Raw genomic sequence first — 26,617 nt, 5'->3', positions numbered from 1 at the left:
CTTTCTAATATCCAGTTGATATCTACCTTCCTCAAGCTTAAATCCATCTTCTCTTATCCTATCACAATAAGCCCTTGTAAAAAGTCCCTGAAAAGGCCTCAAATCACTTAGGTCTGTGGGGCTTTTATTAGAGACCAATGAGGTTTATATCTGTAGGCAAACCCCACAAGGCACCCAAGGATTCCTGAGCATCATTGCTGTAATTTCCAGATTTCAATTACAGCTCATGTAAGCCCTGAGGACACATGTTCCAACCACTCTGGCTTTCCAGTCCCTAGGTGAGGAGACTGGAACCCTGGAATCTCCATCTTGGAGACAAAGAGCCTTGAAACTCTCCTAGTGAGGAAAATAAATAGGCAATCCTGGCAGTTTCCTCCCTGTAATTAGCTACTTTTAGCATCAGAGAAGCTGCCCAGGGCTGTCAAAGTCCCTGAAGAGCTGTAAATCATAAAAAACCAGTGCATCATATTTGGACTCACCACGGTTCTGTGCAACGTGCTCATGCAATTTCACACTTATGGCATTCAAAGGAAAGAAAGAAAAAAAAAATATTTGGGGCTGGTTTGGATCAGTACTTTATCAAAACCAAAATGAAACACCTACAACTACCTGAAGGGAAGTTGTAGCCAGGTGGGGGTTGGTCTCTTCTCCCAGGCAGCCAGCACCAGAACAAAAGGACACAGCCTCAAACTGCACCAGAGGAAGTTTAGGATTGAGGTGAGGAGAAAGTTCTTCAGAGAGAGGGTTGTTAGCCATTGGAATGTGCTGCCCAGGGAGGTGGTGGAGTCACCATCCCTGGAGGTGCTCACGAGGAGACTGGATGTGGCACTTGAAGCCATGGTTTAGTAGTCATGAGGTGTTGGGTGACAGGTTGGACTTCATGATCTTTGAGGTCTTTTCCAACCTTATTGATTCTATGATCTACAGCATGAAAATCTCACTTTTTGATCCATATAGCTTCTACTCATCACAGAGGGCTTTGACAAATGCTCTTCAGGGCACCCTACAGAACTTTAGAAGATGCTTCACCCCTGACTGATATTACAGCTACATTGGTCCAGCTACAAGAATCCAAAACCACCCCCTAGGATGCAAGGATGAGGAGTAACAGGGCAACATCAGAATCAAATAGGGACAAAATAAAACTGGAGGTGCCATAGACACTATATTAAGCTCTATAGAAAGTTCACCCCAGACTGAAGAGTCCATGTCATGGGGCTGGATCCTAATATCCAACCTAAACCTCTCCTCCTGCAGTAGGAGGCTGTTTCCACATTTTTGTTACTAGGAAGAAGAAACAAACTCCCACTTCATTCTAACCTCCTTCCAGAGAGCTGTAGAAAGCAAGAAGATCTCCCTTACCACTTCAATATGAAACCAAGCTTGCCTGAAGCCTGTGGGGGACCCTCCTGAGAGGTCCTCCCATTTTTTCACATCCACAGGCAAGCCCCACTGCCCCAGTGGCACCACAATGGTGTCACAGACACTGGATACTGAGGCAGCAAGCCTGTCCGAAAAACAGCTGTGTGCTTGGATGTAGCTGAAGACTACAAGGAGGGTCCACAAAGGAAAGAAGGGAGAAAAAAGACTAACAACTGGTGGTGGGATGGCTTAGGGTCTGTGTGGGTCTGACCGCAGCAGCAGCCACCCATGGCTTAACATTCAGAGATGGAGTTAAAAATAACCTATCTGTTGTCAGAAGAACAGGGCTATTTTTTTTTTCCTGTTTTTTCCAAGGAATCTTGGTTGTAACATGTTTGAGGCATCATACGAAGCACCCAGCCTTGTCCAGGACGTGAAACAAAATAGCACGTATCATGCTCTTCTCCTGTTGTGGACTTAGACAAAACAAAACATGGGTGGACCACTAGATGGATAAGGAACTGGCTTGATGGCCGCACCCAAAGAGTGGCTGTCAATGGCTCCATGTCCCAGTGGAGGCCAGTGACAAGCGGAGTCCCTCAGGGATCAGTCCTGGGACCTGTCTTGTTCAACATCTTTGTGGGTGACATGGACAGTGGCATTGAGTGCACCCTCAGCAAGTTTGCTGATGACACCAAGCTGTGTGGTGCAGCAGACACGCTGGAGGGAAGGGAGGCCATCCAGAGGGACCTTGACAGGCTGGAGAGCAACAAGACCAAGGGCAGGGTCCTGCATCTGGGTCGAGGCAATCCCAGGCACAAATCCAGGCTGGGCAGGGACTGGCTGGAAAGCAGCCCTGAGGAGAGAGACTTGGGGGTGCTGGTGGACAAGAAGCTCAACATGAGCTCTCAATGTGCACTTGCAGCCCACAAAGCCAATCAGATCCTGGGCTGCATCAGGAGAAGTGTGGCCAGCAGGGCAAGGGAGGTGATCCTCTGCCTCTACTCAGCCCTGCTGAGACCACACCTGGAGTACTGTGTCCAGTTCTGGAGCCCCTATTACAAGAGGGATGTGGAGGTGCTGGAGCATGTCCAGAGAAGGGCCACGAGGATGATCAGAGGGCTGGAGCACCTCTCCTATGAGGACAGACTGAAGGAGTTGGGGCTGTTCAGTCTGCAGAAGAGAAGGCTCTGAGGTGACCTAATTGTGGCCTTCCAGTATCTGAAGGGGGCCTACAGGAAGGCTGGGGAGGGACTTCTCAGGATCTCAGGTAGTGATAGGACTAGGGGGAATGGAATGAAGCTGGAGGTGGGGAGATTCAGGCTGGATGTGAGGAGGAGGTTCTTCACCATGAGAGTGGTGAAGCCCTGGAATGGGTTGTCCAGGGAGGTGGTTGAGGCCATACCTGGAGGTGTTTAAGGGCAGGCTGGATGAGGCTCTGTCCAGCCTGATCTAGTGTGGGGTGTCCCTGTCCATGTCAGGGGGGTTGGAACCAGATGATCCTTGTGGTCCCTTCCAACCCTGACTGATACTATGATACTATGATACTATGAAAATACATAACTTCTGGACCAAAAATAAGCCAAGACTGTATCATAAAGTAACCTTGGATAACTACAACACTAAAATATACACCCTTAAAATAAATTTATGCATGCTAATTAGGGAACCTCCCCAAAATGAATTAATTATTTGCATACACAGGGAAATCTGACTGAGCACACAAGTGCCTTGTGCTGTTATAAATAGTGTGTGCTTTGCCATGTTGGGTGTGCTGACTGCTGTTAAATGCCTAGCACCCTCTTCTGCAGATAAAAAAATATAGACAAATATGCTGATTCAGTGTGTGGATTGGCTTTTTGTGCACTGGGTGAAGAACCTTTGGGAGGCACAATATGTTGCGAGGTGGGGTTTGGTCTCTTCTATCAAGGGACAAGCAATAGCACAATGGGAAATGGCCTCAAGTTGAGCCAGGGGAGGTTAAAGCTGGATAATAGGAAGAGTTTCTTCACGGAAAGGGTAGTCAAGGGCTGGCCCAGGCTGCCCAGGGCAGTGGTGCAGTCACCATCCCTGAAGGGATTTGAAAGCTGTGTAGATGTGTTGCTGAGGGACGTGGTTTGGTGGTGACCTGGCAGTGCTGGGTTAAGGGCTGGACTGGATGATCTGAAAGGTCTCTTTCAGTGAAAATGATTCAGTGATCCTAAATATCATAAAGATGTTCAGTATTCCTCATCAGGCTGACTTAATGCAAAGAGTCTGATGTGTGTTTAGAGCGTTAGCAGTGATTTTTAAAAGGTATGCAAAGGTGTGGAAGAAAAAATACATGGTGTGGTAGTTCAAAACACAACAGAAAAAAAAACTGATCTTGGGTCTTATGGAATGAGATTTCATGATGATTTCAATATCTAACCCCCAAGCTGCCCATACGCGGCCGTTCCTCAGCAAGGAAACAGCATCTGAGATGCCTCCGCACCCGAACGCCACCTCAGCGGTGGGCCCCACTCCGCCATTACCGCCCGCACAGTGGAACTACAGGTCCCGTCATGCCCCGCGGCGCAGCGCAGCGTATGGGATGTGGCGGGAAGGCGCCCCGCGACCTCCCGGGAGTTGTAGTCCCTGCTGTAGAGCCGCGGCGGTGCCGGGGAACGGGAGGCGGGCGGGGAGCGAACTACCGGCACTCGGGAGGAAGCGGGGGTGGTGTGGCCGGGGGTAGGGGTTGCGGCCCGGGGCGGGATGTGGTGGCGGTACGGGACGCTGCCTCGCTGCCTGGGACGACACCATGCACCCGGCCGTGGCGGTGGGGCTGGTGTTCGGCGGCTGCTGCAGCAATGTGGTGTTCCTGGAGCTGCTGGTCAGGTGCGGTGCCGGGGAGCGGCTGTGGTGCTGAAGGAGGGGTTACGGGAAGGGGTTAGGGACATGAATGAGACTGGGGGTCGGGGTCGGGTGCCCGGGGCTGGAGGCCGGTGGGTCTCCCTCCACCGACGTCAGGACTTTGTGAGGAGAGGAAGCGGCAGTGATGCCCCGGGCGTCACCGGGAGATTGGGCGGGAGGAGGATGTGTGTTTGAGAGGATTTAAGGTGTTGGTGAGAGGATTTGGACTTGTGTTGGGGCTGGTAAGAGGAACCCAGGTCTGGCACCCAGCCGTAGGTTGGTTCTGAGGGGTCTGCGGCCCCGGCGGTGTGGCTGGGCCCCCTCACAGCTCGGGGAGCAGCCCCAGGCCCAGGGGCTGCTCTCAAGGTCCTAAGAGGAGGCTGGGTGTGAATTGCTGGTGCTGGCCTCCTTGTGTCACCCTCCGGTGGGTTGTGAGGGGGGCTTTGGGGGTAGCCCAGCTTGGGCCCAGCCTGGCCCTGTCAGGGGCTGCTTCATTATCTTCTCCGAGCAGCAGGGATTTCCAAGACCACTGCATCAGTCTGGCCCTGAAGCATCCCCAGCACCCGTCCTCTCTGAACGCAGCTCCTCATGCAAGTAACAGCTGAAATCCCAAGGAGAAGACGTGCAGGAGCTGGCTCAGGATCCCTGGGGACAGCAGGCAGGGTCAAGGGAACACTGTCCATCTGGAAATGTGATCTTTAGCAGCATTACGTGGCAGCAAAGCCAACATGATGAGGGCAAGGAGTCCTTGGAGCAAAGGTGAATTGCCAGGTTACAGAGAGAAGGGCTGGTGTTTTGGGTATGCCCAAGCTCTGCATTACTTCCCTCACCCTTATGGAGGAATGCTGGCATAGCTAGGAAGTGGTGGTAGTCTGTTGGAGGGGATTGGACGTGGCACTTGGTGCCATGGTTTAGTCATGAGGTGTGTGGTGATGGGTTGGACTTGATGATCCTCCCCCTCTACTCAGCTCTGGTGAGACCCCACCTGGAGTACTGCCTCCAGTTCTGGAGCCCCTATTACAAGAAGGATCTGGAGGTGCTGGAAGGTGTCCAGAGAAGGGCCACAAGGATGATCAGAGGGCTGGAGCACCTCTCCTGTGAGGACAGACTGAAGGAGTTGGGGCTGTTCAGTCTGGAGAAGAGAAGGCTCCCAGGTGACCTCATTGTGGCCTTCCAGTACCTGAAGGGGGCCTACAGGAAGGCTGGGGAAGGACTTCTCAGGATCTCAGGTAGTGATAGGACTAGGGGGAATGGAATGAAGCTGGAGGTGGGGAGATTCAGGCTGGATGTGAGGAGGAGGTTCTTCACCATGAGAGTGGTGAAGCCCTGGAATGGGTTGTCCAGGGAGGTGGTTGAGGCCCCATCCCTGGAGGTGTTTAAGCCCAGGCTGGATGAGGCTCTGTCCAGCCTGATCTAGTGTGGGGTGTCCCTGTCCATGGTAGGGGGTGTTGGAACCAGATGATCCTTGTGGTCCCTTCCAACCCTGACTGATACTATGATACTATGATCTTTGAGGTCTCTTCCAACCTTGGTAATTCTGTGATTGTGTGATTCTGTGATTTGCATTCAGGGCTGGTCAGCAAGCAGTGAAGGCAAAAGTGCTAGACCTGGCTGGAAAAAAAAGTCATGATTGGACTGGTTCCATGTCTACCATCATGGTAAATCAGCATGGAGCTGTGTCCCCTGACCATTCAGTATTATGTTCACTTCAGCCATGCCCATGTTTTTGAAACTAGTCATTAAAATTTGCCTGTACTTCCTCTCCACTCATCATCATCCCAGATTGTTAAGAGAAAAAAAGGGGTACAAAAGAGAGCTTGGCTCTGTAAGCCAGTAGTGGGGTTATTTGCTTCAGAGTGGAAGGCCAGGACACAGGTATTTTAAGACTGCGCAATCACTGAGCAATCACTGGATAAATCAAGAAGCAGTTCCTGGAAGAGAAGATGTTGCGTGGTGAGTTGTCTTTCCTCTTGGGGATTGCTCTAACCTCTTGCCTTTCCTGCCTGGCTTGTACTGCAACATCAGTGAGGGAGGAGGAATGGCCTTCTTTGAACGAAGAAAGCTTTGGATCTGGCTCCTTGCGTTGGCCTATGAGATTCTTGCAACACACACTAGGCGTGCGTGTCCCCCAAGTAGACCTTGAAAACCAGATTGAGTCATTTGGCCCTACTAGGTGCTTCAACCCTAGGAGAAGTTTTGAGCAGCAAATCTTAGCAGTCCAGTGGAAATATCTAAGAAAAGCTGCTTTTCACACACAGGCTTCTCTGACATCCACTTTAGGAATTCCCCTGTTCTTAACAGTTAGGTTCCTATGCTCCTCACTTGCCCTGTTCACCTTGAGTACCACTGGTTATTTCTGTGGGTCTTGGTGTTGTCTGGAGCAAAAATTCCCTCCTGAAGATGAATCTTCCCATAACAAACAAAAATCCTGGAACAAGATCACAGGAGAAGGCAGTCACCAGACCTGACAATCTAGCAAGGAATAACAAAGGTTGATTGTAAGAAATTCAGGATTTATGGAGAAACAGTAAAGAGATGAGAATTGTTTAGTCTAGAGATGCCTGATGACAGAAAAAAGACTAAATGTGTGGAGAATGGCTGCAAGGGAGAGGAAATAAATTTTTCCTGCTGGGTTCTGGAGGCAGAACAAGAAACAAGGGGGTTTGCTCTGCAAGGGATGTAAAGCAAGACCAAAGAAAACCCTAGGTTTGATTCTTCTCATTGTAGTGAAAAGGGTTTGTAAGAGATTGGGCAGAGAAACAACCTGGTGGAGGTTTTCAAGAGAACGGGGGAGACTACAACAATGAGGGCTGGAAGCCCTCTGCTGTGAAACCAGGCTGAGAGAGTTGGGGTTGTTCAGCCCGGAGAAGGGAAGGCTCCAGAGAGACCTTCTGGTGGCCTCTCAGGACTTAAAAGGGCTGAGAAGAAAGCTGTGGACAGACGTTTTAGCAGGGCCTGTGGTGACAGGAGAAGGGGTGATGGTTTTGAACTAAAAGAGGGGAGATTTAGACTTGGTCCAAGGAAGACATTTTTAGCTCTGAGGTTTGTGATGCCTTGGCCCAGGTTGTCCAGGCAGGTGGTAGATGCCCCATCCCTGGAACCATTCTGTATCAGGTTGGTTGTGACTCTGAGCAACATGCTTGAGTTAGAGATATCAATGCTCATTGCAGTGGGGTTGCACTAAATGACCTTTAAAAGTCCCTTCCAGCTCCAACCACTCTATGATTCTGTGATCTTTTCCACACCTTCTGAGGCTGTGTCCTTGTGAGGTACCCTTACAAGCAAGTTCTGTCGTGCAAAGTAGCAGGGGAGGTTGCTCTGCATGGGGCTGTTGAAGGAATTCTCAACGAAATGTGAAATCTCACACAGTCATGGCCAGAAATCTTCCTTGGAGAAGTGATTGGGTTGTGTTGAACTCTAAATGAATGCTCTGCATCAACATGTTCCAGCCCAATGTGCAGAAATTGGGCTAGGCTGTGCTCTGATGAGGTGGCCGGCAGCCCTGCTCTGGATGTTTCATCCTACAATCTGCTAGGGCTGATGGACACTAACAGCCCAGGCAGTTCTGGGTGACAGTTGCATCCTAATGGTTCTGCACAGCTTCTGGAGGACTCTGTCAGTTGGCTACAACTAAAGAAGACCTTTGGTTGATATCTCCAAGCTTCTTGTTGCTTCTTTTACATCTGTTGGGGTGTTAGGGCTGTGGGTCAGAGATAGAGGCAGATAATGTGGGGTCATACCTCCAGCAAGTGGCTGATTGCAAAGAGCTGTGAACTGGAAGGGGACAAAGTCTAGTGCATGGAAGCAGCCTTGGTTCATTCCAGCTTTACACTTGCCCTAAGGTATTTGTCTCCATGTACTCAGCATCGGTGAGACCTCAGCTTGAGGTTCAGTTTTGGGCCCCTGACTCTAAGAAGGACATCAAAGTGCTGGAGCAGGTCCAGAATAAGGCAACAAAGCTCATAAAGAGTGTAGAGCATAGGTCTTGTGAAGAGCTGCTGAGGGAACTGGGGTTATTTAGTCTGGAGAAAAGGAGGCTGAGGAGAGATCTTCTGGCTCTATACACCTCCTGGAAAAGAGGTTGGTGCCAGTTGAGTGTTGCCCTCTTCTCCCAAGTAATAAGTGATAGGTACAAGAGAAAATGGGCTCAAGCTGTGTCAAGGGAGGTTTAGGTTGGACATGAGAAACAATTTCTTCCCTGAAAGGGTTATCAAGGCACAGACCAGGCTCCCCAGGACAGTGATGGAGTCTCCATCACTGGAGGGCTTTAAAAGCTGTGGAGATACAGTGCTGAGGGGCATGGTTTAGTGGCGACCAGGTAGTGCTGGGTTAACAGTTGAACTTGATGATCTTACAGGTCTTTTCCAGAGTGAGCAATTCCATGGTTCTATGGCAAACTTTACAGTCCTGGGGGATTGTACCTCATTGCACAGCAGGGATTGAAGTCTTACGGACACATAAGCTCTGAAAAGTCTGGAAACTGACAAGTGGGTGAAGGGAAGGGGCTTGGGTTAGTGACTCCCTGCCACTGGAGGGAGAAGATGGCCTTTCCAAATGCTGTGTGGGGGCAGCCATGTGCCACCTCTGCATTAACCACAGCACTGCTGCTGCTTCTGAAGGTTTGTGGTGATGACAGAAGAGATTTTGGAGGCCTTCAGTTCTGCAACCCAGCAGGCAACTTGGTCCTTCTGTTCTCCAGAGCACCTCTCAGCTTGCTTTCTGGAGAACTGTCTCTAGGCCCAGTCTCTCTCTGCTTGTGATGGCATGTGGCATGAGCAAGCTGCAGGCTTCTGCAGCAGGGTGGGGAGCAGGACTAAGCAACATGCAGCTTCTCTGGTAAGTCCTTGGCTTTGGTTTCTGTCTTGCACCAGAGAAAGGGGAAATGCTTGCCCAAATTCCTCTGTCTTCTACTGTGAATCAGAGTGAGATTTCTGATTATCTGACATGTCATGGTCTCCTCTGAGCCTGCAGCTGACTGTGAGCCTCCTAGGAAATCCTGTCCTGATCCTCATAGGCTTCTTAGGAAGGAGACAGGTTCTGCTAGGAATGGGTGGGCAGTGTGCAGGGAATGTTGGCTTCATGTCAGGCTGTTAGGGGCTGTCCTGCCCTTGGTGTAACTCCTCTTCCCTCAGAATTAACACTCAAGGTTGTGCTAAAAGGTAACAGCAGTGCCTGGGTCTCTGGAAGGACAAAGATGCTCAGCTAAGAGGGTTTCCTTGGAGGTATTTACCTTTACTTCAGCAAGGTGTTTGACACTGTCTTCCATAACATCCTTGTAGGGAAGATTAGGAAGTGTGGATGAGTGCACAGTGAGGTGAATGAGAACAGGTAGAAGGACAGAGCTCTCAGGGTTGTGGCCATCAGTGCAGTCTAGTTGGAGGCCTGCAGCTTAGGGCATTCCCCAGGGGTGAGCATGGGGTCATGTCATGCATTAAGAGTGTTGCCAGCAGAGTGAAAGAGGTTCTCTCTGCCTCAGTGAGGTGGCATCTGGAGTCTTTGGTCCAGTTCTGGGCTCCTCAGTTCATTAGAGACAGGGAACTACTGGAGAGTCCAGAGGAGGCTACAAAGATGCTAAATGGCCTGGACCATCTCTGTGAGGAGGAAAGGCTGAGAGCCCTGGGGCTGTTGAGCCTGGAGAAGAGCAGTCTGAGAGATCTGATCAATGCTCAGCAAGAGCTGAAGAGTGGCTGTCAAGGGGTTGGGGCCAGACTCTTCTCAGTGGTGCCCAATGACAGGACAGTGGGCACAAACTGGAACCCGGGAAGTTCCGTCTGAACATAAGGGAAAAACTTATTTCCTGTGGGGGTGGTGGAGCCCTGGAGCAGGCTGCCCAGAGAGACTGTGGCGTCTCCTTCTCGGGAGAGATTCCAAACCTGCCCAGACCTTGTGATCCTGGACAACCTGTTCTGTGCTACCCAGCTTTAGTAGGGGGGGGTTGACTGGATAATCTCCAGAGCTCCCTTCCAACCCTCAACATTCTGTGATTTGGTGAGGTCAGACCTTGTTTTGTGGCTTTTGAAAACCAGGGTGCAAAGCACATCTCACATCAGCAAGCTTCCTGGCTTACCTTGCTGTTCTGTGACATTTAGTGCCACAACTCTTTTGGGCTCCCATGATGAGCTGCTGTAGGTTCCTTCTTGAACCTCCAATGAACCATTTAACACCCAGCAAACAGAGGAGGGCAGAGAGCTAAAGTTTGCTGAGTAATTGTAAGCATCTCCAAGCTCATCTTCATTTTGGGGATGGGCTGCAAGGAGAACCAGAGACGCTACACCTTGCTGTGCTGCCCTGATCCTGGCCCTTCCCTCATGCAGGGCAAATAGGAGCTGTTGGAGATCCTGCTGCCCTCCTGTGTGGGCTCATCCCTTCGCCTAGCCTCTAACAAACACAACAGCTTGTGGGTAGGGAGAGAGCCCTATCAAAACCACTTCCTCATGAGAAAGAGGGAGATGCAGCTCCAGTATGGGTATGTTGGTGCTTGTGGTTGCTTATTCAGATCCCTTACCCTGTCAGCATGTTACACAAACCCCTGAGATGGGTCCAGTTTCCTGTTTCATTTCCTCACCCAATTTACCACACACCCTACGATGGGAATAGCTGCTTGCTTCCTCTTTGGAAATGCTTGAAGAAAGGGTTGCTGCAAATGGATCTAAAGGTTCAGGTGGATAAACACCTGAAGGCTTGTGTTGAACAAAAGCAGCATGAGAGCCTGGGCAGGTAAAGCAATGAAGCCTCTGCAGGTTGATGCTCATTCACAGATTGTATTGGTTTGAAAGCGACCCTCCAAGGTCATATTGTCCAACCCCTCTGCAGTCAGCAGGGACACCTCCAGCTAGATCAGACTGCCCAGGGCCACATCAAGTCTGATCTTGAATGCCTCCAGGGCAACAACATCCCTTTGTAACCTGCTCTGGTATTTTACCGCTCTCGATGTAAAGAACTTCTTCCTTATGCCTAGCCTAAATCTGGTTTCATGAGCTGGTAGCCTCTTTTCCTTGGAAGCCAAAGCAGAGTTTGTTCTTCATGGCATTGCTCTTATGCTTGTCTTTCTTCCCTGTGCAGGCAGTTTCCAGGATGTGGGAACATAGTGACATTTTTCCAGTTCCTCTTCATCGCAGTGGAAGGCTTTATCTTCGAAGTCAACTTCGGGAGGAAGAGGCCAGCCATACCACTAAGGTATCTGAAGGATCTGAAGGCTTTTGCTGGGCACAGACTGCCTGGCTATCTGTTATCTCAAGGCAGTGGTTAATAAAATGGTTTCTCTGTTTATCCTCTCCAAATCCCATCCATCCTGCAGCATTTGTGAGGCCTCATTGAGAAGCTGTCACAACTGATGAAAGACAAATGCCTCCTTAATCGAGAGTCCTTAATAGGACACCATCAGTTTCCTGCCCAACAATCAGGGCAGGATTTTGCACAGTTAAGATGCTTCTGTGTTTGAAGAGCTTGTTGTCTTCTCTAGGGCTTGGTGCAGTGGGTGTGGGAGGGAGAGGTTTACTGGAAACCTGGCCAGATTTACTTCTTTATTTCACCACCAGGGCTGATCTTGTCCTGGCAGTGGCTTGGCGTGTTCATGCCAAGAATAAGCATAGAGTCCTGTGCCTGGGGAGGAGCAACACCGTGCACCAGGACAGATTAGGAGCTGACCTGATGGAAAGCAGCTCCATGGAAAAAGACCTTGGAGTCCTGGTGGACAGTAAGTTTTCCATGGGACAGCAATATGCCCTTGTGGCTAGGAATGCCAATGGACTCCTGGGGTGCATGAAGGCCAGAAGGTTAAGGGAGGGTCTCCTCCCCCTCTGCTTGGCCCAGGACCATATCTGGAGTATTGTGTCCCACTCTGGGCTTCCCTGTTCAAGAAGGACAGGGACCTGCTTGAGAAGGTACAGCAAAGGACTACAGAGATGTTTCTGGGACTGAAACATCTCTGTTTAGAAGAAAGGCTGAGGGACTTGGGGCTTTTTAGCCTAGAGAAGACTGAGAAGGAACCTTTTTGATGTTTATAAATCTCTGAAGGTTGGGTGTCCAGAACAAGGGGCCAGGCTCTTTTCAGTGTTGTCCTGTGACAGGACAAGGGACAATAGATACAAGCTGGGACACAAGGAAGTTCCAACTCAACATGGGGAAAAACTTCTTTGCTGTGAGGGTGCTGGAGCCCTGGAGCAGGCTGCCCAGGGAGGGAGTGGAGTCTCCTTCTCTGGAGACTTTTCAGCCTGTCTGGATGCCTTCCTGTGTGTCCTGCCTTAGGTGACCCTGCTTTGACACAGGGGTTAGACTTGGTGATCTGTGGAGGTCCCTTCCAACCTCTGTAATTCTATGATTCTATACTGTCCTCCCCTGGCAGTGGAGGGAAGGAGAGCATGAACTGCAGTGAGAGCCACACCTCAGTGTCTGAAGTGTGGAGGTTTTGAGTGCTTCCTTAGCACACTGCCTACCTGCCCCATGGCAAAACAGGCACAGAGATCCTCATTGCAGAAAGCCGAGGGCAAGATCAGTGCCATTCCTGACTGTGATAGTGAGAAACTTCACTTTGTGGAAGCTTTCTAATGTAGATGTAGGGCCATGGAGGTGCTCAGCCTGGATTTCAGTAGTTTCTCCTTCCACTCAGAGTTGCAAAACCTGCTGTCAGAAATGGAATCTCCTCAAATCAAGCCTTGTCTCACACCACTCTCCTTATGAAGGAGGGGTCTGGAGGAAGTCTGGGCAAAAAGATCCCACCTGGGCCATCCTCCATTCTCCTTTACTTACAGGATAAACAGAAGCTGAGCCAGTGCAGGTCATCCTGCTTCCTTTTGAAGGACTTCCCTGCTACATCCAAACTGCTGTGATCTCCTTGGTAGTCCTTGTCACAGACCCAAGAGCTCGGTGGTCTGCTCAGATCCAGACCTTTATTTGTGCCACTTAATCTGTTGCCATGGTGTATCTCAGCATCCCGGGAGGTGCATGCCCAGCTGTCAGCTGAGAGTTTCTGTCTGTGTTTCAGGTACTATTTCATCATGGTGGCCATGTTCTTCACCGTCAGTGTAGTGAATAACTATGCCCTGAACTTAAACATCGCCATGCCGCTGCACATGATCTTCAGATCAGTGAGTACTGCCAGGCCATCCTTCCCCTCTCTATGTCACATCTCTTTCCATCCTCTCTGCAGGAAGGAGAAGAGGCAGTGGTCCCTGGTGTGTGCATTCTGCCAGGCTATCCTTTCCCTCTCTGTGTCACATCTCTTTCCATCCTCCCTGCAGGAAGAAGAGGCAGTGGTCCCTGGTGTGTGCATTCTGCCCCCTTTTCTTTCCCTCAGGCCACCCTCAGGGAAATACTGAATTCTAGGTGCTTTGTGAGGAGAGAAACCTCAGCCTGAAGGCTCAGCTCCATTTCTCACAGTGTTGATCATTAAATTTCAACCTAATGAACAGACAAGGAAACTGAGGCTGAAACAGGCTTTGTGTTTCCAGAGGTGACAGGGAAGAAGCAAGGACAAAACGAAGCCCAGACTGCCTGTCAGCCCTGGAAAGGCTGAATCACTGGTCAAAGGGACCCACATTTCCTCCATAAATACACCAAGGGGTTAATGTCCTACTCTAGGTGTCTTGGTCCATCAAGGGAGCAGGTCAGAGAGCATGGATGTGGCCTAGTTCCACCTGCACTGCTACTACCTAGGTCTTTGCTTTGGAAAATGCTATGAAAATTCGTCTTCACTTAAATGTAGATGAGTGTCAGGCTAAATCATCTGTTAAACCCAAAGAAAATGTGTCCCCAGCTGTTGGGAGTAACTGAATCTGCAGGGTGGGGGCTGTTCTCCCACAGTATCTCATGGAGTTGAGATACCTAGTCAGGAGAGGTTAAAAAGAAGAAAAGCAGACAGCAGTCTAGGAGCCTGTCCTGCATTAACTGTGAGGGATGGTTCTTGGATTGCAGCCCTGCAGCCAATCTACAGAGCCACCTTCCTGTTCCCAGTTAAACCCACAGCAATTTGGCTACAGTCTGCTCTGGAGCACACACCAAGTGTCACAAGTGAGCCAAAAAAGCAGAATGCCCACTGGCCAGAAGATCCTAGTAGCCTGTTTGCTCCAGCATCCTTGTTCCCAAGCCACCCAGTTCAACTTCCTCCCCTCCTCTTAACTGAAGTGAGGCTCTCCCCACGCTGTCAGTCTCCTTGATCCTGTTCTGTTGGTGTTTTGGCATCAGCTATATTGACTTTGTGGTGTTTTACTGGGGTGGGTCTCTAGATCTGGGGAATTTTGCCATGCTGACCTGTTCTGCTTTTCTCTTTCTCCTAGGGCTCTCTCATAGCAAGCATGGCTCTGGGAATCATAATTTTGAAGAAAAGGTAAATCCCAAGCCTCTTAGACCATCAGGGAATACATTGGCCTTAATCCTGGCTGGTATTGAGTGCCCTCTCCTTTCCTGTTAAATATTCTTGGTTTACTGGTGGAGAAACTGGGGCACAAAGGTGTCCCTGGACTGGAGGCTGAAGTAATTCTCTCTTCTGCATTTCCACCAGCTCTCATTCCTTCAGTTAAGGCAAACATGGACTGAGGAGAGAGCTTTTACATATGGTTGCAGCCTTCTTGTTAGTTCTTTTCTCTCCCCTTACTTGCCTGATGCTGGTACTGCTCTTAATGGTGGTTGTACTGGGTCTGTGTGGGATGTAGTTAACTTCCCTCAGAGCATCCCTTATGGTGTTGTGTTTGGGGTTTGAGGTTAAACTGGTGGTGATAGCACACTGATGTTTTGGCTGTTGCTGAACAGAGCTTCCACAGTGTGAAGGCTTTCTCTTTTTTTTTCTCCCTCTGGAGAAGGACTTGGGGGTGCTGGTGGGTGAAAAGCTGATGACACGAGCCAGCACTGTGCTTTCCCAGCCCAGAGGCAGCCTGTCTTGGGCTGATCCCCAGCAGTGTGGGCAACACATAGAGGGGAGGGGATTCTGCCCTTCTGAGAGAGCTGGGGTTGTTCAGACTGGAGAAGAGAAGGCTCTGGACAGACCTTCTTGTGGCCTTCAGTATTTCAAGGGAGGCTGTAAGAAAGCTGGGGACAGACTTTTGAGTGGGGCCTCTTGTGACAGGACGAGGGGCGAAGGTTTTAAGCTAAAAGAGGGAGGTTTAGACTAGATCCTAGGAAGACATTTTTCACATTGAGGTTGATGAGACCCTATCCCAGGTTGCCCAGAGAGGTGGGAGATGCCCCATCCCTGGAACCATTCCAGGCCAGGTTGTCTGGGGCTCTGAGCAACCTGCTCCAGTTGTAGATGTCCCTGCTGATTGCAGAGAGATTGGACTAGATGATCTTGAAATGCACTTTCCAACCCAAACCATTCCATGATTCTCTGTTTTTTCCCACTCTGCCTGCCACCCCAGTGGGTAGACTGGGACTGGGCAAGAAGCTGGGGAGTGATACAGGTGGGATAACTGACCCCAAATGCCCAAAGGGTTATTCTGTGCCATACAATGTGTCAGGCACTGCCATAGAAAGCAGAGAAGAGGAAGAAGGGGGTTGAGGGGAGTTGCCTTTCAAGATGACCGAGTTTCTAGGGGGTGGTGAATGATTGCTTTTGCATTGGTTTCATTCTTGCTTTTTTCCCTGCTCACCCATTAACTCATTAGCTTGACCCACAAGTTTTTCTATGGCTCTTTTAGTTCTCCCCCCATCCCACAAGGTACCAGCATGAGCATATCCCCTACCACTCCATCTCTATGCAGACATCCACACTGGCTTTGATCTGGGAGGGTTCTTTTGCCATGGGCAAAGAGATCTTGGTCCAAATGCTTCTTTTTCTCCTTGTTGCAGTTGGAGTTAAGTTGGCCTTCTCCCAGCAATGTCCAGCACAAACCCATTACCACAAGCTCAGGCTGGTGTAGTGGAGAAAAATGCAGTGTAAGGGAGCAGTTGATGACCATGAGGCTGGGCTGGGTCACTGACATCTCTCTTCTCTCCCATGCAGATACAGCATCTGGAAATACACATCCATAGCCCTGGTGTCCTTGGGGATCTTTACTTGCACTTTCATGTCTGCAAAACAAGTGGTAAGGATTGGAAAGGGCCTGAGGTCATAGCTCTGAACCTTATTGACAAGTGGAGCTGCTGTCAGCATCTTCATCAGTAATTCCCTTTGTCTGACTATTGATGGACAGACAAGATGTCTTCCAGCTCTGGATCTCCTCCCTGAAAGCTCTTGCTCCTGGTCTCATTTTTCCTGTGGTCTGGAAGGAAGGGATGCAGACACATACAGGTGGTTTAGCTGAATTTCAGATGCATTTTAACCTCTTCAGGTTGTTTTTTTTGGCTGAGAATCAATAATTCTTTGTTGCTGCAGGGGTAACAGCTAGCAGCTGTTTTCTCTTGCCTTTACTGTGATGTGCTGCAAGTAAATCTCAGACCAAACTCAGCCATTTGAAGTGGTTTTCTTTTTTTCTCCCCAAAGAAGTTAGATTTCTCCAGCCCTGTTGTCATCCAGTGTGACTTCCTGTGACCCTTGAAATAAAGCTCCTGTATTTGAAAAGCAGGAGAGAGTGAAGAAAATCCACGAGTTACACCACTTTGTGCCTTTCCTGGGTCAGCACCCACAGCCTGAGCTTGTCAACCAAAGATACAAAAGTGGCATAAAGTGGTGGTCAAGTGAAAACTGGTGCCACTAAATCCAGCTCTGAGAGACTGGAAATGAAACAGGGCTGTCAAACCTTCAAGTCCCCCATTTTTATTCTCACAAAAATGTGTGAGGAAGGTCTGTGCTGTGCAGCCTTGCTCTGGATTTAGCCAGATCAGCGCTCAGCAGGCCTGGGGGTGTTGGTGTGGCAGAGGTGAGTAATCTCATTTGCCCCAAAACACAGTGAAAGAGAGTTTAGCCAAGTCATGCTAGGTACAGTTTTACCCTCAGCTACAGCACCTACAGCCTTGGTTTCTTAATGTCCTGACCACAAGCCAGAGCCCTGGTTTTAGCACCTTGCTGGGGCTTGGCCAGAGTCCTTCTTCTGCACACTCCCCTCTGAGATGGAGCCAGGGGAGCCTGCTCATGGGCTGTCTTTCATAGAATCACAGAATTGTTTTGTTTGGAAAAGACCTCCAAGGTCACTAAGTCCAACTGACAACCTGACACCACAGTGGCCATTAAACCATGTCCCAAAGTGCCATGTGCACAAGTTTCTTGAACACCTCCAGGGATGGTGACTCCACCACCTCCCTGGGCAGCCTGTTCCAATGCCTCACCACTCTTTCACAGAAGAAATTTTTCCTAATCTCCAACCCAAACCTCTCCTGGCACAATTTCAGCCATTTCCTCTTTTTCTATCACCTGACACTAGTGAGAAAAGACAAACCTCCACCTGGCTCTAGCCTCCTTTCAGGGAGCTGTAGGGAGCAATGAGGTCTCCCCTCAGTCTCCTCCAGACTAAACAACCCCAGTCCCCTCAAACACTCCTCATACGACTTCTTCTCTTGCTCTGTTCAAGAGCTTAGAGGCACATCATTTGGGGGAGTTGAACTAGATGATCTTCAAAGGTCCTTTCCAGCCAAATCATTCTGTGACTCCACGATTTTTGTGGTTGGAGAGTTTGATCTCTCACCAAGCCAGGGCAGAAAAGGGGCTTTCTTGATCAGACATTCACACTTGTCTGGAATCTGGTGCATTCCCCTGAAGCAGAGGGAGAACTCAAGTGTGCTGTGGTTGCTGCCACCTCTGTTCAACCAGAGAAGCAATTCTAGAGAGTGTAAGACCTTGTAAGGTCTTTGCTTTATGGGCTCCCTTGGAACACACTGCACAAACCAAGAGTGAGGTAGAGGCAGGTCCAAATGAGCAGCAGGGACGTGGTGGCTTGTGGTGACTGTCTTGTGTCTCCCTCCACCAGGCATCTGACTCTGGTTTAAATGAAGAGGATGGATTCCAGGCTTTCTTGTGGTGGCTGCTAGGTAAGTACCACGTCTCCAGCCAACCTTGCTGAGGTATTGGCCAGGCTCAACTCTGATGCCCTTGGCCCTGTGGGTTGTGCAGAGCAGATTGTGGTAGGAGTCCTCGTGCTGAGGTTGGGTTGTGCTGAGCATCTAGTGGATGTTGATTAACAAAGAGCTGGGGTGTTTAGTGTTCATGAGCAGCTTTGTGTACTCCTCATTTGGCCAACAAGTTAAATATGGCACCTGAGAAGTTTCTGCAGGGTGGTGGCTTGGTGGCTTTGAGACTCCAGTCACGCACGTTTGCAGATGTCTTCCTGATCAAGCCCTGCTCGATGTAGGTGATGCTGTGAGTTATGCTGCACAGAGAGAGAGGGGCTGTAGCTGGTGCAAATCTTCACTGAGCACAGTGTTTTGTGGGGGAGTCTTCAGTGTAGTTATACCTCCAAACTAGGTCTGTTGGTGGCATCTGGGAGGACATGGGATTGCTATATTATTGACAGTGGTCAATGACTTTATCCCTGGTAGCCCACTAGCTCTGCTTGCTGAGAAGCCAAGAGGCTTCTGAGAAGGACATCTCTTAAAGAGCTGCCTCTTAGCATCTCAGCTTCTGTAGGAAGATATCTGTGTCCACAAGACCATTTTTAGTTTTCTTACTGAGTCTGGGCTTCTTGGCTTCCTTCCCTGAAAGCCAAGTTGTGGAAATCTTCAGGCTGGTTGACTTGAGCTCCAGCAGGTTTGAGCAGCGTTGCAAGGCTGTGTTTCTCTTCCAGGTATCGCTGCGCTCACCTTTGCCCTCCTCATGTCTGCCAGGATGGGCATTTTCCAGGAGACACTCTACAAGCAGTTTGGGAAGCACTCCAAAGAGGCCCTTTTTTACAATGTAAGCCACCATGTCTTTTCTGTTGGGCAGATGGAACTCCTAAGAGAGTCCCTTCTCCTCCCACTCAGTACAAATCCAGAGATCCAGACACTGCAGGGCTGGAGCAGGGAAGGGTTTGCCCTCACCCAGCTGTGTCAGGCTGGTTTCCTGTGAGGAAAAGTGAGGAGGGTTCACAAAGTTGACATCTTATGTCTTTACTTTTCTCTCCAGCATGCATTACCGCTCCCTGGCTTTCTCCTCCTTGCCCCAGACATCTACCACCATGCAGTCCTCTTCAGCCAGTCTGGTGAGTGTTGCACAGATGGATCCTTGCCCTCCTACCTTTCTATCCCCTGGAAAACGCTGTAGGAAGCTTTCAGGCCAGTGCCTGCCTGCTGGGCTCTCATCTTGGGATTTTCAAGCCCTTTGAATTTTCAGATGTGTTAAAAAGCCATAAGAACCAAACTCTTACACTGTCTGAAGGACATTGTCCAACCTTTTCCCTGTGGTGGGGCAGATGCCAGTGTGCTTGGACAGGTGCTGATTGGTGACTGCTGAGACCCTGGCCATGGGCAGCTGACTGTCCAGGTGATGCCACAGCAGCTAAGCCATGACTTACTCATTGGATCGCTGAGGTTAAAGCCCAGGCTCCTTCCTGACACACAAATGTACTCCTGTTGGGCACAGCCAGGTGACTCCTCCAGACACCTTGAGCTTAGATGAGTAGAAAATTCAGCAGGCTTTTGAGTGCCAGCAAGTTCCTGGATCCTAAAGCTTGTGAAAGCACAGGGATCTTTACTGAGATTTCTCTGTTCTCTTTAATACCTTTACTAATGACCTGGATGAGGAGATGTAGGGCACCCTCAGAGTCAGTCTGCAGATGGCAGGACTGTTGATCTGCTGGAGGGTCAAGAGGCCTGGACAGGCTGCTTTGATGGGCCAAGGCCAATGGGATGTGATTCAACAAGGCCAAGTGCCAGGTCCTGCACTGGAGTCACAACAATTACGTGAGTGTTCCAGACTGGTGGCAGAGGGTATGGGTCAACAGCCAGCTGAAGATGAGCCAGTGTGTGCCCACAACCATCCTTGCCTGGATCAACAAGAGTGTGGCCAGCAAGAATGGGGCAGGGATTCTCCCCTTGTACTGGGCACTGATGAGGCCACACCACAAATTCTGGGCTCAGTTTTTGGTTCCTTACTCCAAAAAGGACACTGAGGTGCTGGAGCATGTCCAGAGATGGGCAACAAAGCTAGTGAAGGTCTGGTGAGGAGCACCTGAGGGAGCTGGGATTATTCTGCCTGGAGAAAAGGAGGCTTGGAGAGACCTCTCTACTACTCCCTGAAAGGAGTTGGGAGCCATATGGGGGTTGGTCTCCTCACCCAAGGCACAAGTGACAGGACAAGAGGAAATGGCCTCAAGTTGTGCCAGGGTAGGTTTAGGTTGAACATGAGGAACAATGTATTGTCTGAAAGTCTTGTCATGCCCTGGAAGTGGCTGCTCAGGGCAGGAGCCAGTCCAAGGCAGGAAAGGGCCACCTCTCCTTCCATCTTCTTGAACATTAGGAAATGACCATGCTCTGTGTTTTTTGCCCTGCAGAGCCATTCCAGGTGCCAGTGCTCGGGCTGACCATGCCAATCATGTGGTTCTACCTCTTCATGAACGTCATCACTCAGTATCCTTTCAAGGCTCAGCTTGGGACAGAACATGGAGATGGTAGCAGGGTGGGAGAGGAGGAATGGGCTGGGGGTGCCATGTCCTTAGAGCCTTCCCTGCATTTAGTGCTCTTCAGAGGAAGTCAGCCAAGCTGGATTGATGAGCCAAGGCCAGTGCAATGAGGTTCAACAAGGCTAAGTGCAGGGTGGGTGCAGCACTTGGATCACAACAACCCTGTGGATGCTCCAGGCCTGAGGAAGAGTGCCTGGAAAGCTCTCTTTGCTTTCTAGAACTCTCTAAAAGGATGTTGGAGCCAGGTGGGGGTTGTTCTCCATTTCTAGGGAATGAGTGATGGGACAAGAGTTGTGCTAGGGGAAGTTTAGGTTGGACATGAGGAGCAATTTCTTCCACAACTAGGGTCCAGGCTGCCCAGGGCAGTGATGGATTGCCCATCCCTGAAGGTGTTCTAAAGCATGTGGACATGGCACTTTGGGACCTGCTTTAGTCGGCATGGTGACTTTGGGTTGATGGTTGGACTCAATGAACTCGGAGGTCTTGTCCAACCTTAGTGATTCTGTGATTTTAAGTCTGGTTTTAGCTTCCCTTGGTTTCATGGCAGGAACTGAGTGTCTCACACCATGAATGTTTTGCCACCATACCAGCCCCAGCTGCTCTGGTGAGGTGGTTTTGCTGTCCCAGAGCAGTTTTGGGTGGAGTTGTGACAGATCTGAGATGTCCCTGTGGTTTGTAGTAAAGCTCTCATAGCTGCAGAAAAGACAATGTGAGGAGAAGGGAATTTTATCCCTTCTGTAACTAAGCTGGAGCCACCCATTGCCTAGTCCTTTGCAGTGCATGGCCAAGTATTGGAGCAGGCTGCCCAGGGAGGTGGTGGAGTCCCCATCCCTGGAGGTGTTCGAGAACTGTGTGGCCATGGCACTCTGGGACGTGGTTTAATGGCCCTGGTGGTGTCAGGTTGAAGGTCAGAGTCGATGTTTCCAACTGAAACAACTCCATGATCCTATGGTAAACTGGAGCCATTCATTGCCCAGCCCTCTGCATTCCCAGGTGTCCTCCCTCTTCACCCCTGGTGTCCCCTTAGCTCCCCCCACCCAGATACGTCTGCATCCGAGGCGTCTTCATCCTCACCACGGAGTGCACCTCCCTGACGGTCACGCTGGTGGTGACGCTGCGCAAGTTCATCAGCCTCATCTTCTCCATCCTCTACTTCCACAACCCCTTCACGGCCTGGCACTGGCTGGGCACCTCCTTCGTCTTCGTGGGGACTCTGATGTACACGGAGGTGTGGAACAGCCTGGGGCCCGGCCTGGCACGCTGGCGGGAGATGCCGAAGAAGGAGTAACCTCCCGCCGTGGGCTCTCTGCAGGGACCTTTCCCTTGTTTTGTAGAGCAGAGCATCAGGGAATGCCCCCGAGGGGGTTGTTTTGTAACATGGGGAGGAGGTGTTGGCTGTGCCAAGCTCCTCTGGGCACCTCCCTGACATGGAGCGTGGAGATGGTGCAGTTATTTTTGCCACAGTTGCATTTTTTATGCAGCTCCTTTTGCTTCCAACCTTTCCCCCCAATGATTATTTGTTGTTCCTTTCATGAATGTAGAGCTGACCCCATTCTCTGATAGAACCCCAGCCTTGCTGTGGTGCTGTGGCACACTCCTCCTGGCTTCGAGGAGCTGGACCTTGAGCCTGTTAGCTGCTGTCCTTTCGTGTCAAGGTGGCCGTAGTGGCACCTCAGGGGGGTGCTGTTGGGGCAACAGGATGTGAGTCACGCTGGAAATGCCAAGCCTGGCTGCTAACCCAAGCCCTTGTTGCCCCACTCTACCACCCATGCTGGGTACATCTCTAGCTAGAACCTTCCAGTCTGCCCAGTAGATCCTCCAGTGGCTTAGGGAGCTGATCCTCAAGCCATGAGACCTCATCACTAGTAGCAGGACCTAGTTGGGAGCCTGAGGAAACCAAGAAGAGGTGATGCTAAGGGGACAGAAAGTGCCACTGTGTCACCTTTGCAGCCTTCTCAGGGAGATGGTGGAGTGCTGTTGAGGCTTCACTGTGTCCTCAGATGTTGCCCTAATACTTCAGCAGCTGGAAGGTATCATGGGTTCCTCCTGCTCTGATTAGGTCCTCAGTGCAGGTTGCTTTTCAGTTGCTTCCTTACTTTTCCCTTGTCACAAGCATGTCCAGAGGGCTTTGTTACCAACAGTCACCTGCAATGTGTCCATGGTGACCCCAGAGCCAGCCCAACCTCAGGATTCACATTGTGCCAAGGGCCAGTTCACCTGAACTTTCTTGGCCTTATCCAACTTCACCATCTTTCTTGTTCTTCTCCTCCTTCTTCTTTTCTCCTCTCCTTTTTTTCTCCTTTTTTCTCCTTTTATTTTCCCTTCCCCCTCCTCTCCCCCTCTCCACTCTCTTCCTTCCCCTCCCCTCCCCTCCCCTCCCTTGGGCATCAGCCTCACTCATGGCGTTTCTGTGCATCATAGCAGCACCCATCTGGCACAGGATGGATGCCCCTTAGTCTCACTCCTCACCTGGGACAGGAGAGGGGGAGGTGGCCTTCAGGAGCGTTGGATGTGTGTCTCCCAGCAAGGTGCCACAGCTCTTTCAGGAGCAGCTCAGTGTTGAGCAAGAGCAGAGGTTGGCACACAGCCTGGTCTTGGTCTGGAGCACCTCTGTTTTGTCATCCTGATACTGTCCTACACAGCTGTGATAACTGGAGCATCCAGCTATGTCAACCTGATTCCCATCAAGCTTGGCCAAGTAAGGACCTGACTCCCATTATTCTTCCACCCAACGTCCCAATGCCTTCCAGCCTCTGTTCACAGCCCATCCAAGGCTAAAGCTGTGTGTGGTGTGGGTTAACCCCAGCTGGCAGTGAAGGTCCACTTCAGTGTCTCCCACCATGGGACTTGGCTGGGGAAAGCAGGAAGAGCAAACCTAAGGAATTGTGGTGGTAGAGATGAAGATGATTTGACAGCAAAGGAAGGAGGAAGGGGAAGAGAAACCCAAATGATGCAAAGTCAACCATCCCCCACACATCCTCACTGTGCCCAGCCAGTCCCTGAGCAGTAGCCACCTTCCCAAAGCCACCTCCTTTCCATTTTCATTGCTGATTTCTCTCCATGTTGGTTGTCCTGGCTGTGCTCTTCCCATCCACTAATCTTTGGCAGGGAGCAGAGCAGGAGAAAAGGGAAAGCCTCAATGCAGGCACCGAAGCACCAGTGTGAAACCAGCACTGGTTTAGCCACAGATCCAAAGCCCAGCACTGAATGGGCACCTGAGGGAAGAGCTGACTCCATCCCTACCAGGGCCAGCACAATGCTGGTGGGACCTGCAGCTACCTCCTTCCTGAGGTGTTGGAGGGGGTTTTTCCCTTCTCATTTGGATTTTTGTGAGCCTGAAGAACATCTGACATTCAGGGTCAAAACTGATGGGGGACTAAACAACCTGATCCAGTTGAAGATGTCACTGCAGGGGAGTTGGACAAGATGACTTTTGAGGCTCCCTTCCAACACAAACCCTTCCAAGTTTGTTGGGTGAGGTGACTGTTTGCCAACAGCACTTGGCACAGGGCAGTTCTTCCAGCTGTTAGCTCAGGCTCCAGGAAAGGCCTCAGAGAGAAACAAAACCTTCATCCCTCATCTTGGTCTTCAAAACACTACAGGGAGCTTCAGCCAAGATGGGAAGGTAGGGGGAGGCAATAAATTCAGCTGAAAAACATCAAGGATGGCAAGTAACTGTTGGGGTTCCTCAAAGGTAAATCACAGAGACGTAAAGCCAGGCTGAAGGCAGAAGCCATGTTCATGGTGGGGCAGCAGGAGCTGTAAGTGCTCTTGGGTGGCCATGGTGGTAGTGGCTGCAGCCTGGGCTGGGGATTTAGCAAAGCAATAGCTGAGTGAGTGCAAGGTACTGTACACAGACTCCTGGCCAGGTCACTCTTTGTTTCAGGGAAGCTGCCTGTAGGCCCCACTTCCTCTGTGCTGCTGGTGGGTTTGGGGCTGCTTGGGGTTCTTTTGACCATGTGCTGTGCTTGGTCTCCACTTAGATCAGCAATGATGGGCTTGGGCTTCATCTTGTGGCTATGTGCTGTACTTGGTCTGCACTTGACCCAGGTCTTGATGACAGGTTATTGTTTGTTGTTGTCAGAGGGATTTTTCACCTTTACAGCATGACTTGTGTGTTTCTGAGTGTCTCTAACCAGTGCAGAGGTGGCAGCCATTCCCTTCTGGCTGCAGTAGGCCACAGCTGGAGTACTGAGTCCAGTTCTGGGCTCCCCAGTTCCAAAGAGACAAGGAACTAGAGAGAGTCCAGTGGAGGCTCAGAAGGTGCTGAGGGGCCTGGAGCATTTCTGTGAGGAGGAAAGGCTGAGAGGCCTGGGGCTGTTAAGCCTGGAGAAGAGCAGCCTCAGAGGGGATCTGATCAATCCTCAGCAAGAACTAGAAGGTAAGGGGCAAGGCTCTTTTTAGTGGTGTCCATTGCAAGGACAGGGGGCAATGGACACAATCTGGAGTACAGGAGGTTCAATCTGAAGATGAGGAGAACCTTCGTTGCTGTGTGGGTGGTGGAGCCCTAGAGCTGGCTGCCCAGAGAGGTTGTAAAGTCTCTCTGGAGAGATTCCAAACCCACCTGGACATTGAGATCCTGGGCAGCTTGCTCTGGGTGAGTGGTTTAGCAGGAGAGTTGGACTGGATAGTCCCCAGAGATCCCTTCCAACCACCACCATGCTGGGATTCTGTGAGAAGAAAGGAGCTTGCCCAAATGTGAGGTGGAGGAAAGGTCCATGCAGGAGGCCCATGCTTGCCAAAAGTAGTGTTTGAATCCAGGGCTCTTCCCCAAAATGGAGCTGCTGATCTCTTTGGGTTTGGTTTCCATGGTTGCTGTAGAGGTAACAGCACATGATCTTTAGCAGAGACTAAAGACCTTCCCTTTCAGATAGTGAAAGGTCATTATTAGGTCTTCCCACCCCAGAGCCTTGCCTTCTCCTGGCTGAACAACTGCAGCTCCCTCAGACTCTCCTCATAGCAGAGGTGCTTCAACCCCCTGATCGTTTTTGTGACCCTCCTCTGGACCTGCTCCATCAGGTCCATGACCTTCCCTACCTCAGAGCATTAATAGTCAATCCTCCAGCAGTGCCCCAGCCTCTGTACTTATAATTTAACAAATCTCCCAATCCCTGGCAGATGCTGGGTTAATAAATCCTCATTGCTCAGGCTCCACTTTCATCACCTTGGAGATTTCTGTCCAAAATCTTTCACCTTTCATTAAATCTGGGCTGATCTTTATTAACACTTCCAAACTTTCCTGGGCTCACTACAGTGGCTCAGAGAGAGACAAGGAGGAATTTTATTATTCAAGTGAGAGGGGAAAGCCTTTGAGCTCCTTTGGGTCCCACCTTGAAGTCCTTGTCACTTCCAAGATGTAAAAAACTCACTCCTGCCACTAAATCAAAGGAGAGGGGCAGGAGAGGGATGAAGATATCTCTGTAAATCACTTGGAGCCACACAATTTGTGTCTGGTTAGCCTCTTTCATTAGAGCAGCTGTAAATCAGTGTCTGGAGCCCAAGAGGGTGAGAAAGTGAGATTTATTGGAGAGGGGAATTTGGGAGGGGAAGAGCTCAGAGGACATAGCCAGGTTTTTTTGCCTCCAGGCTCACAGGTCTCTCCTGGTGCCTTCCCTCTCTGAATGTTCTCCAAAGTTTGATGGAAATTTTCAGTATTTGTTAATATTTTCCCACTTCATACAGTTGGAACCAGCAGCTTTCAGCCTTCACACTCCCTCTCTCCCCCAAGCAGCTGGAAGATGGATCCAGAAACCTTGCATTGACCAAAGGACCTCAGCAGAGGGCAAGGGGACAGTTAATTTACCCCTTTCCAGCCCAAAGCAGGATCATTGTGGCCCTGTTTCACGTTGGACATTAGGAAGAAGTGCTGTACTATGAGGATGGTGAAACACTGCAAGAGGTTGCCCAGGCATATGGTGGAG

At 50.4% G+C, this 26,617-nt stretch overlaps 1 protein-coding gene across 1 annotated transcript; it reads left to right on the top strand.

The window, feature by feature from the left end:
• The first annotated feature begins 4,087 nt into the window (after positions 1–4,087).
• SLC35B4 (solute carrier family 35 member B4) lies at positions 4,088–25,846 on the top strand. The gene is made up of 10 exons (XM_068169096.1): positions 4,088–4,218; positions 11,296–11,409; positions 13,217–13,319; positions 14,508–14,557; positions 16,169–16,250; positions 18,069–18,129; positions 18,882–18,991; positions 19,202–19,277; positions 20,568–20,643; positions 21,738–25,846. The coding sequence occupies exons 1-10, from the start codon at positions 4,142–4,144 to the stop codon at positions 21,982–21,984; spliced, it is 996 nt and encodes a 331-aa protein (XP_068025197.1). The 5' UTR covers positions 4,088–4,141; the 3' UTR covers positions 21,985–25,846.
• Positions 25,847–26,617: the final 771 nt, after the last annotated feature.

This window comes from Melanerpes formicivorus, unplaced genomic scaffold, assembly GCF_026170545.1.
Source record: "Melanerpes formicivorus ecotype bairdi unplaced genomic scaffold, bMelFor1.0.p_v2 SCAF_3, whole genome shotgun sequence".
Lineage (NCBI taxonomy): Eukaryota > Metazoa > Chordata > Aves > Piciformes > Picidae > Melanerpes > Melanerpes formicivorus.
The sequence above is the reverse complement of the archived record's forward strand: the minus strand, read 5'-3'. Positions and strand labels throughout refer to the sequence as shown.